The following is a 15,047-nucleotide window of genomic DNA, read 5'->3' as shown; positions in this document are numbered from 1 at the left end:
ACATCCCTTCTTTTTTCCCTTTCTTCTCTTCTCTCGTCTTCTTGGACGAGCCGAGACGGGCGGGGCGACGGCCGGCGAGAGCGGCAGCGGCATGCGAAGCAGGCAGGAGCGAGGCGACAGCCGGCGAGAGCGGCGGCGGACTGTGGGCAACCGCGGCGGGAGGTGGTGGCGGGATCCGGGACGGGCTCCTGTTCCGGGAGGGGATCCCCGCGGCCGACAGAGATGTCGCCGCCGGTGGCGGAGGAATCAGAGGGGGGTGGCAGTCGAATGCCTGAGTCGATGGGTCATCCTCCTCCCCTTCTCGGCTTTTCGCTCACTCCCGACCTCTCTCCACTCTCCCCGACGCCGCCGCTTCCCCAAGACCGGCGGCGAGCAGCGAGCTGGGGATGCGCTCTCTCTGCTGCCGGAAAATCTGGATTCGGCCGTCATCGGCGACGGCGACGGCCGGGCGGCGGGAAACTTCACCAGCATGGCCAAATCGACGGCGCCGTCGACGTGGAGTGGAGAGCAGGTATGCCATGCACCTCTACTCCTAGCCCTAGGTCGCTCTGCGTGCTGTTCTTCTCGCCGCTGGTTCCCGCCGCCGTCGCACTCATCAGAGGAGCCCAGCGTGGTGGCGCGCCGCAGCGACGGGAGCGGACGGAGCTCCGGGCTCGGGTAGTCGGGTGGTCGGCCCTGTCCACGCCACCCGCGAGTGACCGCCCTTCTCCCAGCGCCCCGCCGGAGAGGGGGAGAGGAAGCCGGGCGGAGTGGGGGAGATGAGGCCGGCGGGAGAGGGGGAAAGAGGCGACGCCTCGCCGCCGCGTCCCCCGCCCCTCTGCTCCGCCCGCGCCCGAAGACGCCGCCGCTCCGCCTGCTCCGGCCGCGCACCACCCACGCTCGGAGCCGCCGCTTGCCCGCCGTCGTGCTCGTCCGCCACCTGCCGCAGCCGCGCTCGCCCGGAGACGCCGCCGCTCCGCCTGCTCTAGCGCGCTGACGCCGCCCCTCCACCTACTCCAGCCGCGCGCTCGCCCATCGCCGCGCCCGCCGCCGGCAAAGAAAGAGGAGAGGAAAGAGAAGAGGAGAGAAAAGAGAAGAAACAATAAACCGCAGCTGACATGTGGGCCCCACGAAAATTTTTTAATTTTTTTTCTGACTAGGATGCCACGTTAGCGAAACAACCCACATATACTGCCAAGGGACCTCCGGTGAACGGTTTGAATGAGTTTAGGGGTGAACATTTCTGGTTTTGTGGTTGAGTGACCTAAATAAATCTCGTTGTTAAGTTGAGGGACCTCTGGTGAACTTATTCCACAGGGAAATCGTTCGGAGATGTACTGCGGTGGAGTATACATCGCCGAACAATCTGAAAAGCAGCGTCTTTTCTTCTTCTCTTTTTCCAATTGCAAACGGCCGCATTTGGACATAAAAGTTGCCATTGCAACTCATTTCGGCAATTGCAACGAGAATAACCGTTTGGTATCATCATTGAGTATTTGAGTAGTGACTACGAAGCATGCCAGTCTCTTGAGAAAATTTGTGTACCGTAAAAGAGATACTTTTTGCCATACCACTACAACGTCAAAATAATTTGCGTATCAAATTAACAATACCAGGGACAAGAAAAACAATCTCAACTCTTAATCCCAGTTAGAAAAGGCTGCATACACGCTAGATCAATCAATGGAGAACAAGCCCTTGGAAGCACAGATGCCACCTCTTCAGGACCCGAGCAGGTGAAGTCCAGCTCTGGCACCAAGACCATGGAGATGTCGGCAGCAGATGACACAGTAGCATGTCATTATCGAGTTTGAAACGAAACTTTCAAGTTCGTTGCTTCCTGGCCTTTGATGCTGGTATCATGCTAGCCCTTGAAAATAGTCATCCGTACTGCCGTGAATCATGCCCATCTGATACTTGCTGGACATGGACTTCCTGTCTCCTATATACTTGCAAGTTGCTATATCCTAAATCCTCATCCCAAAATTGATGATTTGCTACTCTTAGATTGGGAATTTGATGTTTTTCCATCCTAGCCCATATGTCATCGACCCCCCGTGTCATTGTCACAGCCTCACTGGGTGGCAGGTGGCAATCTAAAGAGTGGCAAATGATCATATTTGCCTGTGAATTTCGATGACTCCAGCTAGCCAACGATCCGGCAAATGTACCCAGATTTAGTTTTGCTCTCTTGTGCAATTGCTGATTGCTGGGAGCTTTGAATGATATAGCCTGCATTGGTACAGAGAAGCAAAGACTAAATTAAGAACCTACTGAAATAACCACGAGGAAAATGGACGCATGACACGCAGTAACTACTAACTACATCTGATAGAGATGTGCCAAATTTAATATCTGCAGCCGAAATCAAATAGCACCTATGATTTGGGAATGGACAAAACTATGTACAAACTATAGGCAGATCTAGAACAAAGGAACATATTTTAAATCTCAAATATGAAGGAATGAAGGCTACCTGCGCAGGAGAACATGAAAGAGGCTCAACACCAGGTTTAATTTGTTTGGGGGCACACATTATGCAACACTTTCATTAACTCCTGGGGTGAATTGATGTTGCCTTTTGATATTTCTGCACTGAAATCAGGCAAGCTCTGCAACAATGCTTTGCCTTCATTGCTTGCAACCAGAGAAGTGGAAAGAGTGGAAATAATTTTTGAATCAAGTGCTATATTCTTTGTTATCATTTCCCGAATTAACTCGAGAACCTTGTTTATCTCTCCTTTTGTGCTATAACCTTGGATCAGTGAATCAAATACGGCAACGTCAGGCAAAAAGCCACTTGCTGTCATCTGTTTAAGCACACCATTTGCCGCCTCCATGTCTCCAGATTTAGCAAACATATTGATTACTATAGAATATGTAACAGCATCAGGAGTCAGTCCCTCATCAACTATGCTCTTAAGCAACTCTTTTGCAGTTTTCAAGTCCCCTGCTTTGCAAGCACCATGGATCATAGTGCTATATGCAACCACATCTAGTGGAAAGTTGTTGTCCATTTCATTGAACAAATTCCTCGCTCGTTCCATCATACCCTGTTCACACATGGCTACAAGCAAAGGAATATAGTGAAATAGCTCAGGTTCTATCCCACGATCTCTCATTGTAGATAAAAGATCTTCTGCACGGTCAACTTGCCACATTTTGCAGAAACCCTTTATCAGTATACTATAGGTGAATGAATCAGGCTCCAGCCCTAGACTAGTCATCTCATCCATCAGCTCCATAGCCTTCCTTACCTTGTGGACTCTAAGGAGTCCACCAATCAGCAGATTGTATGTCACCAAGTTAACCATACACCCAGTCTCTTCCATCATCGCACGGACTTGGAACGCTTGCCTCATCCTACCAATATCACAAAGGCCCTGTATAACCGAGTTGAATGTCACCACATTAGGCTTAACTATATTCTTACCTCGAACCATCTCCTCAAGCAACCACATTGCTTCATCCATCTCGAGCACATCCGAGAGCCCCTTGATCAGTGTGTTATATGTCACAACATCCGGCGCCACTCCCTTCTCGGACATCTTCTTCAGCACACCGATTGCCTCCTTCACTGAACCTTCCTTGCACATGCAATTGATGAGCACGTTGTACGTAACCACATTTGGCTCCAACCCCCTCCTCACCATCATGTCCATCACCCCGTGCGCCTTCTTTGCCTTCCCCACTTTACAAAGGCTATCGATCAACCCAGTGTACATCACCACATCCGGCTCTATTCCCTTCTCGGACATTTCCACGAACACCTTGCCTACATCCTCCCACCGCCCAGACTTGCAATACCCTTGGAGCAAAGAGCTGTACACCACCACGTTAGGCTCGATGCCACTTTCGCACATCTCGCCCATCAGCTCCACGGCCTTGTCCACTTCCGCGGCGTCGCACAGCCCACGGATGAGGGTGCCGTAGGTGACCACGTCGGCGCGGACGCCGGCGGACCGCATGGACCGCAGCAGCCCGACGGCCTGGTCCGCGAGGCGGTCGGCGCAGAGCGCGCGCATGAGGACGGTGTAGGAGACGGCGTTGGGGCGGCACGCCGGGTGGGGCTCCAGGGACATGGCGCGGAGCAGCGCGCCCGCGCGGTCGTGGTGGCCGCGGCGGCAGAGCGCGGTGAGCACGGTGTTGTAGGAGACGGCGTCGCGGACGGACGGGAGCGCGTCGAGGAGCGAGGTCGCCTCCCCGAGCGGGAGCAGGCGGAGGTGGCGGTTCAGGCACGCCGCCGCCTCCGCCCTCCCGCGGCGGTGGAGCACCGCCAGGTAGGGCGCCGCTTGCCTCGCCGGCCGCGGCGCCGCAGGCGATCCGGACGCGGAGGCCGTGGCGAGGGCGCGGACGAGCCGGAGCCGGAGCCTCGCGCGCCTCGCCATGGCGGCTCGCGCCGCGGCGCAGGCGGCGGAAGAGTCACCGAGAGAGAGAGAGAGAGAGACCGATGCGTGCGTGAGACGACGCGCCGCGTGTGCGCGCGGGCCGAATCGGCGAAAACGCGAGGAATCCTCTCGTCTCGACGCCTCGCGGGCCGAGCCGTGCGCGCGTGATTGGGCCGTTTTACGCGGGCCGCGGTTGATAACTATCTCGCGGCGTCACGTGAAGACGCTGTGAACATATATAATTACAGTTTAATCGTAGTAACATATGTAACTACAATGTAACTTGCACATAATTTTAAACCGTTAGATTTGTTTCAAGATTTGTGCAAATGGAGGAGGAAAAAAGTCACTACGCGCACACATATGAGAGGATTCGTTTCCACGACCTCCGTTTTACCGAAATAGAATTTTACGAAGAGATTTTTGAAACTTAAACATAAGTGAGTTACAATGTAATTACATCACAATTATACTATAATTACATCTGTCAAATTTTTAGGTGAAAATTTATCGACAAATGGCCCCGTTTGGCACAGCTCCAGCTCCCAACTCCAACTTACCTGGAGCTGGAGTTGTGTCAAACAGTCCAGATACTCCGTTTTTGGGAGCGGAGTTGGGAGAGCTGCTCCACAAAATTGTACTACGGGGGTGGAGCTGGGTTTTTGCTGCTCCACAGCTCCACTCCACCCCAAAAGACCCACTAACCTTTAATTCTTTAGTGTATTTACATAAAAATACCATTGAACTACCCCTACTCACCTCCTCTCCTCCCCCATCTTTCTCCCGAGTCCCAATAGCTGCGGCGGGCGGTGGTGGGCGGCGTCGGCGACGGCAGGCGGTGTTGGCCATGGCGGCGGAGGAGGAAGAGGGATCGGGGGCGATGGCGTCGGTTGCTGCGGTGGAGGGCGCGGCGGCGGCGCTCCGGTCAGTGCTATCCCGCGGCGTCGGCGGCGGCGGGACGACGCGCGGGCGGCGGGCGGCGAGCTAGCAGGCGGCGGCGGCGGCAGGCACACGACGGTAGCAGGGCGACGGGACGACACGTGGGCGGTGGGCAGCGAGCTAGCGGGCAGCGGCCGTCGGGCAGTGGGCGGCGCGCGCTGCGACGACGTGCGGGAGGCGTCCGGACGACGGCGGGCGGGGCACGCGGCGACGACACGCGGGAGGCGGCCGGCCAGCGACGGGTGGCGACGATGCGCCACCGGCGGCGGGCGGCGCCCTGGGATTGGGCTGCCGGCGGCTAGGTTTCCTTTTTTTTACAACTTTTTTTTCAAATTTTTTTTTGCATTTTTTTTTCAGATCTAGAGTTGAAAACTAGCCAAATACTTCTCAACTAGTCTCCAACTCCAACATGAGCTAGCTCCCACTGGAGTAGGAGTGGAGTTGGAGTTTAGAGCCCTACCAAATGGGGCCGTAATGATCCTGTTGGTTTGGTTAGTTGGGTTGCGCTCTCCGAGATTGACGGGACCAGCGCATGTTGGGCACGGGGCGACAGGGTCACACGGATCACACGGCGACCGATCTGTCTACCACGCCAAGTACTACTCCGCTCTAAAATCGTTCGCAATCTGACGGACGAGACGACCATGCAGCTCTACCTCGACCGGTTGCTGCGCCGCGTTACGCCCGTCACGAGCACTAAATGTTGCCTCCCATTCAATTAACCTACGTGACGCGCATGCTAATTCTCAGTGTGTTCAAGATCGACTTCAAGTGTGGTGAATTCAGTACGGATGTGGCTGGCTGAGCCTGAATCAATGTGGAAGCCGAGCCAATCCAATACAAGACTACCACTGGTAGCTACACAGCATTATTCTTCTCACGGGTTGCATCCTGCCTGCGTACATTGCTGATCGATTGCCTGATGATCTGATTGAACAGAGGTACGTAGTAGCTCTACTTGCAGAGCATTAGAGCATTGCAGCAGTTGTTCCGATTGGTCAAGGAGTATTTCTGCGAAAGGAGAAATGTCAAAGATCAGGGTTGGAAATTTCGGTCATTTCGGACCCCTCCAATACAATACTATTTTAGCCGAAATTTTTCCTTGTTTTAATTTTTTCACGAATTTTGGTAATATTTGTTCAAATTTAACTAACTTTTATTTAAAATTTTGGAATTCTTGGTATATCGGTGACCTTCTATCAAATCGGTTAAAATGATAAAGTAAACCCTGGTCAGGATTATATATACTGTAGAATGCATTATATATACTCTATCTTTTAATTCAGCGTAAAATTTGCAGTTTTGCAGTGAAGAAAATAAATGTGAAGATCAATAAAAGAGCAACATCACCAGGCCACTAGAGGTAAAAGAGTAAGCTAGTGTATACTTGATTACATCCAATTATCCAACCAGCTAGTTCGTCTGGTGGTTACACCATATAACGTTCCTCACGAGAAATAACTCCAGTTCCTCTAGTAATAGTAGTCAAGCCATCTTTGCAAACAAAGCACATGGCATGAAGGCCCAGGCATTTCCATGCCTCTTGATTTGTAAATGACTAAATGGACCAGTGCACACTCTACTCCTGCTGATCCAAAGAATGCAATTCACTAACCCAAACCAGATCATTTTTGTTCCATTCTTTGTTCCGAGTGCTAGCTACTTTGGTTGTTGAATCGCTTGAAACTTCTCACGAGCAATTATGGATGCTATGCTTGTACCAATGGAGCACATGTACATACTCTCATCTACTAGTCGTCATCTTCACAATGTGGAGCCAGCTTCCTTGGTAGGGTACACACGAGCTCATCATGCTGCAAGGCCAGCCAAACCCCTTCTTGGCTGGTAGTTGCATCACATTACGCTCCTCACGAGTGTCAAAACACAAAAATGGTGGCCCAATTGCCCCCCGGGAAGAAGAGATGGATCGATCGCTGGGCTTAGCCCAGCAAACTATCACGTTGGTGGTGGTTGCACCATATTAACCGCATCACGAGCCATAAAACTGACCATCACACCCACCCCAAACTACCCAACCCCGAAGCATACATGACGCAGCATGGTCATTTCGGCTCACAAGGTTAATGAACTCTACAAATCACACAACCATCGTAGCAGTAACAAAATGAAAACGGATGCTCGTATTTACGGGTAATTATTCTTTCAGTTGTAGAGCGACGTACACATTGACACGAGGCATTCGTGGTAACTTCGTCAATTTTAAGATATATCAGCTCAGTCTTCTGATATAATCGAAATATGGTGTGTGCGTGTTATAGAGATAAGTGTATGCGTGTTACGATTGCTTGCAATTGTACCGTGTTTCTTAAAAAAAACAACAACAACAGGTTGTCCCTTGCAAGGAGGACTAGGGCTAGCGAAAATGTAACGAGCAGCTAGCTAGCTATCGGCACTAGGAATTATACCCATCGAGCAGCAGCAGCGAGCACGGACACGGGAGGGAGAGACACGACTGGTCGACTGTACAGGTGACGCCACGGCGGCACAGGCTTTTTCCGCTTGGACGCTCTCGCCTTGGCTTTTACGTACGTACGCAGCGATGGCGATGGCGAGCGCGCGGTGCCGGACACGGGCGTGCGCCACCGTCGCGTACAAGGCGATGGAGCCAAACGCGTACTGCGTCTTCGCAATCTTTGCACCTAGCCATCGCGGAGGAGACGCCGCAAGCGACAACGCACGCCCGGGGGGCGCCTCGCCTGCTTGCCTGCCTCGCCGCCTGGGCGGCCGTGGTTAAATTGCCTCCACAGCACCACTAGTCAACTTATTACTACTGGTCTAGTAGACAGATATTCAGAGAATCAGAGGATGTACAATAGTAGGATATAAGCTAACTATAAACACATTTTAAGAAGATAAGATGTAAGATAGAAAAGCAGTGGAGCTACAGATTTGTAGCCAACTGCAGTACGGACTATAAGATACATGTGTATGATATGTGAAACTAGATATTAATTATGTAGTATATATTTGGAGATAATTATTGTATGAATTGGTTATTAAAATAACTACATATGATTTGGAATCAGTAGTTGACTATACTATTAAACCTGCTCTCATAGGTACCCGTACCAAGAAAAAAATGTTTCAGAATTCAGAGCAGCATCGCAGATTCTATAGCTTTCAGCATTTCCTCTGATACATGATGAGAATGAGAGTGGCTGTGGTTAAATTGCCTAAACTTTTATTGACCGATCTGTTCATAGGAGCCATGTATCAGAGCAGCATCACACATTCAGAGTTTTTTTCAGACAGCTCAGCATTTTGTAAAACTGTGGTAGTAACAATTTTGCATCATGAGAAGAGTGCAGTGGCATCGAAGAGAAGGCAATGTGAGTATATCGTGAATCTGCATGGAGAAAAGGATATGTGTTGGGTTTATCCAACTCTAGGACCACTGGGGACGGGGTGCATATGCTAACAAAAACGTCAAGGTGATATCTTGCAGCATTTGTTCTTTCTTTTACTTTATCTATTGTGTGATCCATCGATACATGGAGAAGAATCCTATGGGCTTTGGCCAAATTGATTGGTTAGTTATGCGTAACCAATGGTTGGATAATCTTGATGCTTTGCCCATCGGATTTAAGCAGCTCTTAACTCACAATCCAAAATGGATTGCCGCCTTGAATGATTATATTAAAAAGAACTCGTTGACCACGCGAATTAGGAACCACCAGTTTATTCTGGGTGCCAATTACGTTACAGACAGTCTACTTATTGTCATTCTGATCTAAATGCAATGTGGGCATGTGTAATTGTAATTTGTACTACGCCTGCAAATTTTAGTGTTGTCAACGCAGCTGTAAGCGATGAAATTCCTTCTGTTCGACAGTCCAGCATGAACACTCGGGTTGATTAGTTTTTTTAATAGACGCATCAATCCCAATTACCTGACAGATAACATAAATTGTGGAAATTTACAGATGCAAATGTACAGACCTAGTATTTAGTAATCGATGTGGTAATGCAAGCGAGTGCGCGCTAAAAGAAAACTAGCACGCTATCAGGTTGTGTTGACTATACAATTGTTATCAACTGCATCTTCTAGAATTAATTAAACATATATCAGGCTACCATGGTCATTAACTATATTTAGTTGTAGCATCTTAAATTAGCACAGTTGACTAGTTTTTTCTCGCAATTCTATCACCAAGTGTATCGTGAAGCCATAGATGCGTGAAGAGTTGTAATTTTTGGGCATATATTCACTGGGTGCTGTATAGCACAAATGACTATTTTTGGTTCAGAATTGTTAAAAAAAAATAAAACACTCCTCCCTATTCACCCCCAAAAAACAAGGAACAGTTATATGTAGTACAATAAGTATCTCACCACCATAGATTTCTGCCTTCAATGTACATATCATTGTACCAAAAAAAATGCATATAATTGTATTTAAGCCATAGGTGACTTCTCTAGTTCTTTTTTTTTAATCCTTGTAATGTGGTTCCCCTCTCCTAGCTTCCCCCTCGCCCCTCTAAGAGCAAGTTTAATAGTATAGCCAACTACTAGCTCCAATTATCTATAGCCAATGTAATACAATTCATACAATAGTTGCTTACTATACTATTAATGCATAGTCCCACCTATCATACACACGTTATATCTTGAAATCCGTGCTGCAGCTAGTTATAGATCTGTAGTCCGCTGCTCTTCTCTCTCTTCTTTTATCTCTTTAAAATATGTTTATAGCTAGCTTATAGTCTGCTATTGTACCTACTCTAAGGCCATCCCTAACCCTCCATGACATCTAGTATCCATAGCATAAAATATATTGCCACATAAACAAAAATGTGATGTGCCAAGAGAGTTAATGAGGAGAGAGGCAAAAAGATGGAGAAACCATTTCTCATGCAAGAAATCATCTCTACACAAGAACCAATAATGAAAAGAAGGGGATAGGTAGATAAAGGAGAGAAGAAAGATGATTGGATGAGAACTTAATTTGAAGACATCATCCATTGTATATATAGTTTCTATGCATAATGTATATATAACATAGCAAATATGGAAACTAATTGATAGTTTCTGGGTTGGGGATGGCCTAATACCACTAACCAAGAGACAATTGCCTTCTTGTGCCTTTCTCTATGCTGTAAGGAGGTGTCACACATTTCTCATACTAGCAAAATGCTCATACTTTGCTATGGATAGAAGAATCATAATATGTCATAGCAAAATATTTTTTAATCAAATATTTTAGTATCATTTATTTGCTTATTTGATTATCTATTATTTATTTGTCTGAACTAAATGTTAGACTATTCTACAATATTAGAAAAATATTGAGGCAATTTGTAAAAACTACAAAAACAACAGTGAGTGGCATATTCATTGGCACCACCACTAGAGACTTTTAAACAAGTATTATACGATTAAAAATAAAGTACTACTAGCATAGAACATAACACCAGTAAACCAAATAACTCGTGGTTAATCACATTTTAGATATTGCGCATCGTGGTTAGTTGCACCGTAGACATTATACTACTTAAAAAAGAAGAAGAAAAAACCATGTAGTGCCCGATTAATATTCTAAACGTAACAACAAATTCACCCAATTTTACTCGACGCCAATCTATTTGATGTTTATGTCATATTTTTGAATTACAAAAATGTCTAGCGTAGACATAAGAGGAGCAATGTTTACCTTACCGTCGCAAGAAGGGTGTAAAACCGAGAAAAACCAAATACTTTTTATCAAAAAAGTTTGGCTAAACTTGTTTGAATTCGTTCGGTACACTAGGAAATGTTATTACTATCGCCACGTCTCTCCCGGCTCCCTCTATTTTGGCCTTAAGTTGGCACGCCTCGGTGCAGCGCAGCGTGTGGGTGCACCACCGCACACGGATCCACCTCCTGTCTCGTCGCACGCGCACGCGCACGCCCTATAAAACTGCCACGCCCCAAAAACCCCTCCTCCTCTCTTCCCCAGGAGACCTCTCCTCTGTCTCTCCCCTCCTTTTTCCACTTTCCAAGACAACGCACCAACAAAAGCGTCGCCCCTCTTCCTCCTCCTCCTCCACCTCCATTGCTGCGCCCTCTCCCTCTCCCTCTCGCCTCCCTAGGCCACTCACTCCCCAAAACACCACCAACCTCCTTTCCTCTCTCTCTCTTCTTGAGTTCTTGAATCAATGCGTTCTTGAGTTCTTGAATCAATACCAGTATCACTTGTGCTAATAGTACTAGAGGAGGAGGTGTTGTTTCTTGCGATCTTGGGTTGATTGATATGGGTGTTCTTTGCTTCGGCGCTTCCAACATCCTCCTCTGCGCGGAGGACAGCAGCAGCGTGCTTGGCCTGGGCGGCTTTGGCGGCGGCGGCGGCGAGGTGGCGGCGGAGCTGGGGTGCGGCGGCGGTGGCGGCTTTGATTTCTTTGGCTTCGGTGGTGGTGCTGTGTTCCCCATCGACTCCGATGAGTTCGTGGCGTTGTTGGTGGAGAAGGAGATGGATCATCAGCCTCAGCGGGGGTATCTGGAGAAGCTGGAGCTCGGTGGATTGGAGTGTTCTTGGAGGAAAGATGCCATTGATTGGATTTGCAAGGTGAATATGAATCAAAAGTGTAGGAAAAATAAATAAAGCTCTAGGATTTTTTTTTGCTTTATTTGTTACTATTGATGGATTAATTGGGTCTTCTAGGTAGGTTGTTGCATGCTTGCGTTACATCTTTGACTCTAGCGTCGATCTTGCTTTGGCTCTGTGCATTTGCCTTTGCTGCTAAACTTGACAAAGCACCAGATTGCAGATAACAATGGGGCTTTGCCTTTTATATGGACAAATTTGTTTTTAAGTAGAAACTGACGAAGGTGCTAATCTTGTCTTCTCTCATGTGCGCTTGCAGGTCCATTCCTACTACAACTTTGGACCACTCAGCCTTTACCTCGCAGTGAACTACCTGGATAGGTTCCTCTCCTCGTTTAATCTCCCTGTAAGAATCTGGGACGTGTATGTACATTGCCACTACTTAATTACTGTATAGTGAATCCCGGTAGTGATCATTGCGATGCTTTTGTTTGTTCTTGTTGTTGTAGCATGACGAATCTTGGATGCAACAGTTGCTGTCAGTTAGTTGTCTATCTCTTGCTACGAAGATGGAGGAGACCGTGGTCCCTCTTCCCATGGACCTTCAGGTGAATGAATGAAGAGTTACAGTTGAAATCGATAATTGTTCAGTGATCGCGCGATGATCTTGTGCTAAAATGGGCTTTTGTTGCATGATAGGTTTTTGATGCGGAATATGTGTTTGAAGCAAGGCATATTAAGAGGATGGAGCTTATTGTGATGAAAACCCTGAAATGGAGGCTGCAAGCTGTGACCCCATTCTCTTTCATCGGCTACTTCCTGGACAAGTTCAATGAAGGGAAGCCGCCGAGCTACACGCTGGCATCATGGTGCTCTGATCTCACAGTGGGCACTCTGAAAGGTTTGATCATATTGCCCGATGATTTAATCGAGAAGATCTACCTGCATTGCCAATGGCAACATCTGATGAAGTTGTACTTACTAGAAATTTATGTGCAATGTTTTTACAGACTCTAGGTTCTTGTCATTCAGACCTTCTGAGATTGCGGCCGCAGTGGTGTTAGCTGTGCTTGCTGAGAATCAGTTTCTTGTCTTCAACAGTGCCCTTGGAGAATCTGAAATCCCTGTAAATAAGGTGAGCCTTTTCTTGCATTTTAGGAATGGCATACTGATCTGCCATTGTATTTTCAATGTTTCTGAATGTGTCATGTTTGTGCATCCGCAGGAGATGGTTATGAGATGCTATGAGCTGATGGTAGAGAAGGCATTGGTGAAGAAGATAAGGAACAGCAATGCAAGCTCTTCAGTTCCACACAGCCCGATCACCGTGTTGGACGCGGCGTGCTTCAGTTTTAGGAGTGATGACACAACACTAGGATCATCACAGTCAAACAGCAACAACAAAGATTACAACAGCCAGGACTCTGCTCCTGCTTCCAAGAGGAGGAGATTAAACACAACACCAATCTGATAACTGTACATACATAACTTGGCATTGCTTTGCAATTGTTCATTCAGTGAGCAACTCATCAGGGTAGCAAGTAGTGGTGCATGGCGAGCATCATCATAACAAGCAAGGATGAAAGTGAGCAGTAATAAGCTAGTATCAGCTTCTTGAACTCTGGATGAAGAGAGAAAGGGTGTGTTTTGAGGAGAGGAGGAAGTCTTCTTCCTCTTGCAGTTTTGTTCCCCTTTCCTCCTGCTTCTATTTATCTTTTTCTTCCCCTTCTCTGAGCAGAGAAATCTTTGTGGATATGAGATTGGAGATGTGAGGATGTGAGAGAAAATCAACAAAAAGAATTTCGTTTTGTTCCTTTATTCTTTCACCATATAAAAACGATTCATGGTGTGAGAAATTCTGCCATTATTTTTTTCATCTGAATTCTGGTAAAGGTGTGCTTCTGATTCATCAATGAGTTGACTGCTTGTCTGCGAGACCTGCATTTCTCTCTTATTTTTTGAAAGTTCTCTGCAATGACTTTCTTATGATTCAAATCTTTTATGAAGAGAACCAATCGTAAGTACAAATCTTGGTATGGCACATGATAAACAAACAGTGTATCTTGATAGTGAGATGGTGGAAAGTAGGTACAAACAAATGGGTCCCATGTCTGAACTCCCATTTGCATTGATAACTATTGGCAATATGCAATTCCAACGATCTGTTTAAACCCCTAAACTAATGATGGAATCATACCTTTCAATGACCTTGTCTATGTGTTTTGGCTCTTATTGGCCCCCAATTGTAACGTGAACTTTATAATGTAATTCCTCCTTTCCATATTAATCATCGTATAACTAAAAATTAATTATCATATATGATGATCTTTCACCACAGGTCACGGTGAAGTGCCGCTAGGCACCGCAACTCCGAACACAGATTCAGTGACATTCCCCCATGACATTCTCGGTGACATTGAGTCACCTAGAATGTTACCGAATCCCAATCCCGCAACTCCACATGAACAATGTTGTCGTTACAACTCACCGTGAGCGTGCCACACCACCCACTGAAAATCGTTTTGATTTCTTTTCATTGCCTTCTCTTCTGTAGTAACTTTTTTCTGATTTTTATGTGAAATGGGCTGATTCTTTTGAAATTCTTACATCACAAATGGATTCAATTATTATCTATCAAAATTTCCCAATCAAACAGTTTAAAGAGACAATAAGACAGAAGGAGAGCATACATGCCTCATGGTTCATGAGAACCAAACCTATCATGGAGTCTCACCAAGTACTAAATTTCAATATAAAACGTGTCACCTGAGTATCTGAATTTCTGTTCAGGGACAGACGTGTAGGATTTTCCAATGACAACCTCACCTAAATCTGCCCCCCCCTTTTTTTTTTCTCTCATGGTAGTGGTGATACTGATTGAATGAATGGCTCAATAAATTCACCTAAAAAGGCTGGTAAAAAGCCTGCAATGAAAATTTATTGGTGGCTGCAGTTCTTTTTCATATTGTGAGGGACAGTGTCCGTGAAGACAACCCCTGAAATGGGTGAAGAAGAGGCTGCAGCTATGCCAACTGCTATTTTACTCATGCAATGCAAGGAGTTGAAGACTTCAGTCCTCACACCTGCCATGGTCTCTGTACTGTGGACCCATGATAAATATGCATGCATGCTTGTCATGAGAGGGTCCTGAGTCCTGGGCTCCTGGCATTGGCCAGACCCAATTGAGCCAATATATCACA

At 47.1% G+C, this 15,047-nt stretch overlaps 2 protein-coding genes across 2 annotated transcripts; one reads left to right on the top strand and one right to left on the bottom strand.

The window, feature by feature from the left end:
- Nucleotides 1-1,521: 1,521 nt before the first annotated feature.
- Nucleotides 1,522-4,452, bottom strand: LOC4343937 (pentatricopeptide repeat-containing protein At4g28010). The gene is made up of 2 exons (XM_015791131.3): nucleotides 2,456-4,452; nucleotides 1,522-2,211 (listed from the first exon to the last, which is right to left on the bottom strand). Exon 1 carries the CDS (start codon nucleotides 4,365-4,367, stop codon nucleotides 2,493-2,495), a length of 1,875 nt encoding a protein of 624 aa, XP_015646617.1. The 5' UTR covers nucleotides 4,368-4,452; the 3' UTR covers nucleotides 1,522-2,211; nucleotides 2,456-2,492.
- Nucleotides 4,453-11,251: 6,799 nt separating this feature from the next.
- Nucleotides 11,252-13,801, top strand: LOC4343936 (cyclin-D2-2-like). Its single transcript, NM_001422274.1, has 6 exons — nucleotides 11,252-11,868; nucleotides 12,167-12,253; nucleotides 12,357-12,455; nucleotides 12,547-12,748; nucleotides 12,858-12,982; nucleotides 13,073-13,801. Exons 1-6 carry the CDS (start codon nucleotides 11,557-11,559, stop codon nucleotides 13,316-13,318), a joined length of 1,071 nt encoding a protein of 356 aa, NP_001409203.1. The 5' UTR covers nucleotides 11,252-11,556; the 3' UTR covers nucleotides 13,319-13,801.
- The last annotated feature ends 1,246 nt before the right edge of the window (nucleotides 13,802-15,047 follow it).

The sequence above is a fragment of the Oryza sativa genome, chromosome 7, assembly GCF_034140825.1.
Source record: "Oryza sativa Japonica Group chromosome 7, ASM3414082v1".
Taxonomy (NCBI): domain Eukaryota; kingdom Viridiplantae; phylum Streptophyta; class Magnoliopsida; order Poales; family Poaceae; genus Oryza; species Oryza sativa.
The sequence above is the reverse complement of the archived record's forward strand: the minus strand, read 5'-3'. Positions and strand labels throughout refer to the sequence as shown.

Coding starts and splice junctions, on each gene's coding strand:
- LOC4343937 (XM_015791131.3), bottom strand. CDS start 4,367: ATGGCGAGGCGCGCGAGGCTCCGGCTCCGGCTCGTCCGCGCCCTCGCC.
- LOC4343936 (NM_001422274.1), top strand. CDS start 11,557: ATGGGTGTTCTTTGCTTCGGCGCTTCCAACATCCTCCTCTGCGCGGAG. Junction 11,869..12,166: donor CCATTGATTGGATTTGCAAG/GTGAATATGAAT, acceptor GTGCGCTTGCAG/GTCCATTCCTACTACAACTT. Junction 12,456..12,546: donor CTCTTCCCATGGACCTTCAG/GTGAATGAATGA, acceptor GTTGCATGATAG/GTTTTTGATGCGGAATATGT.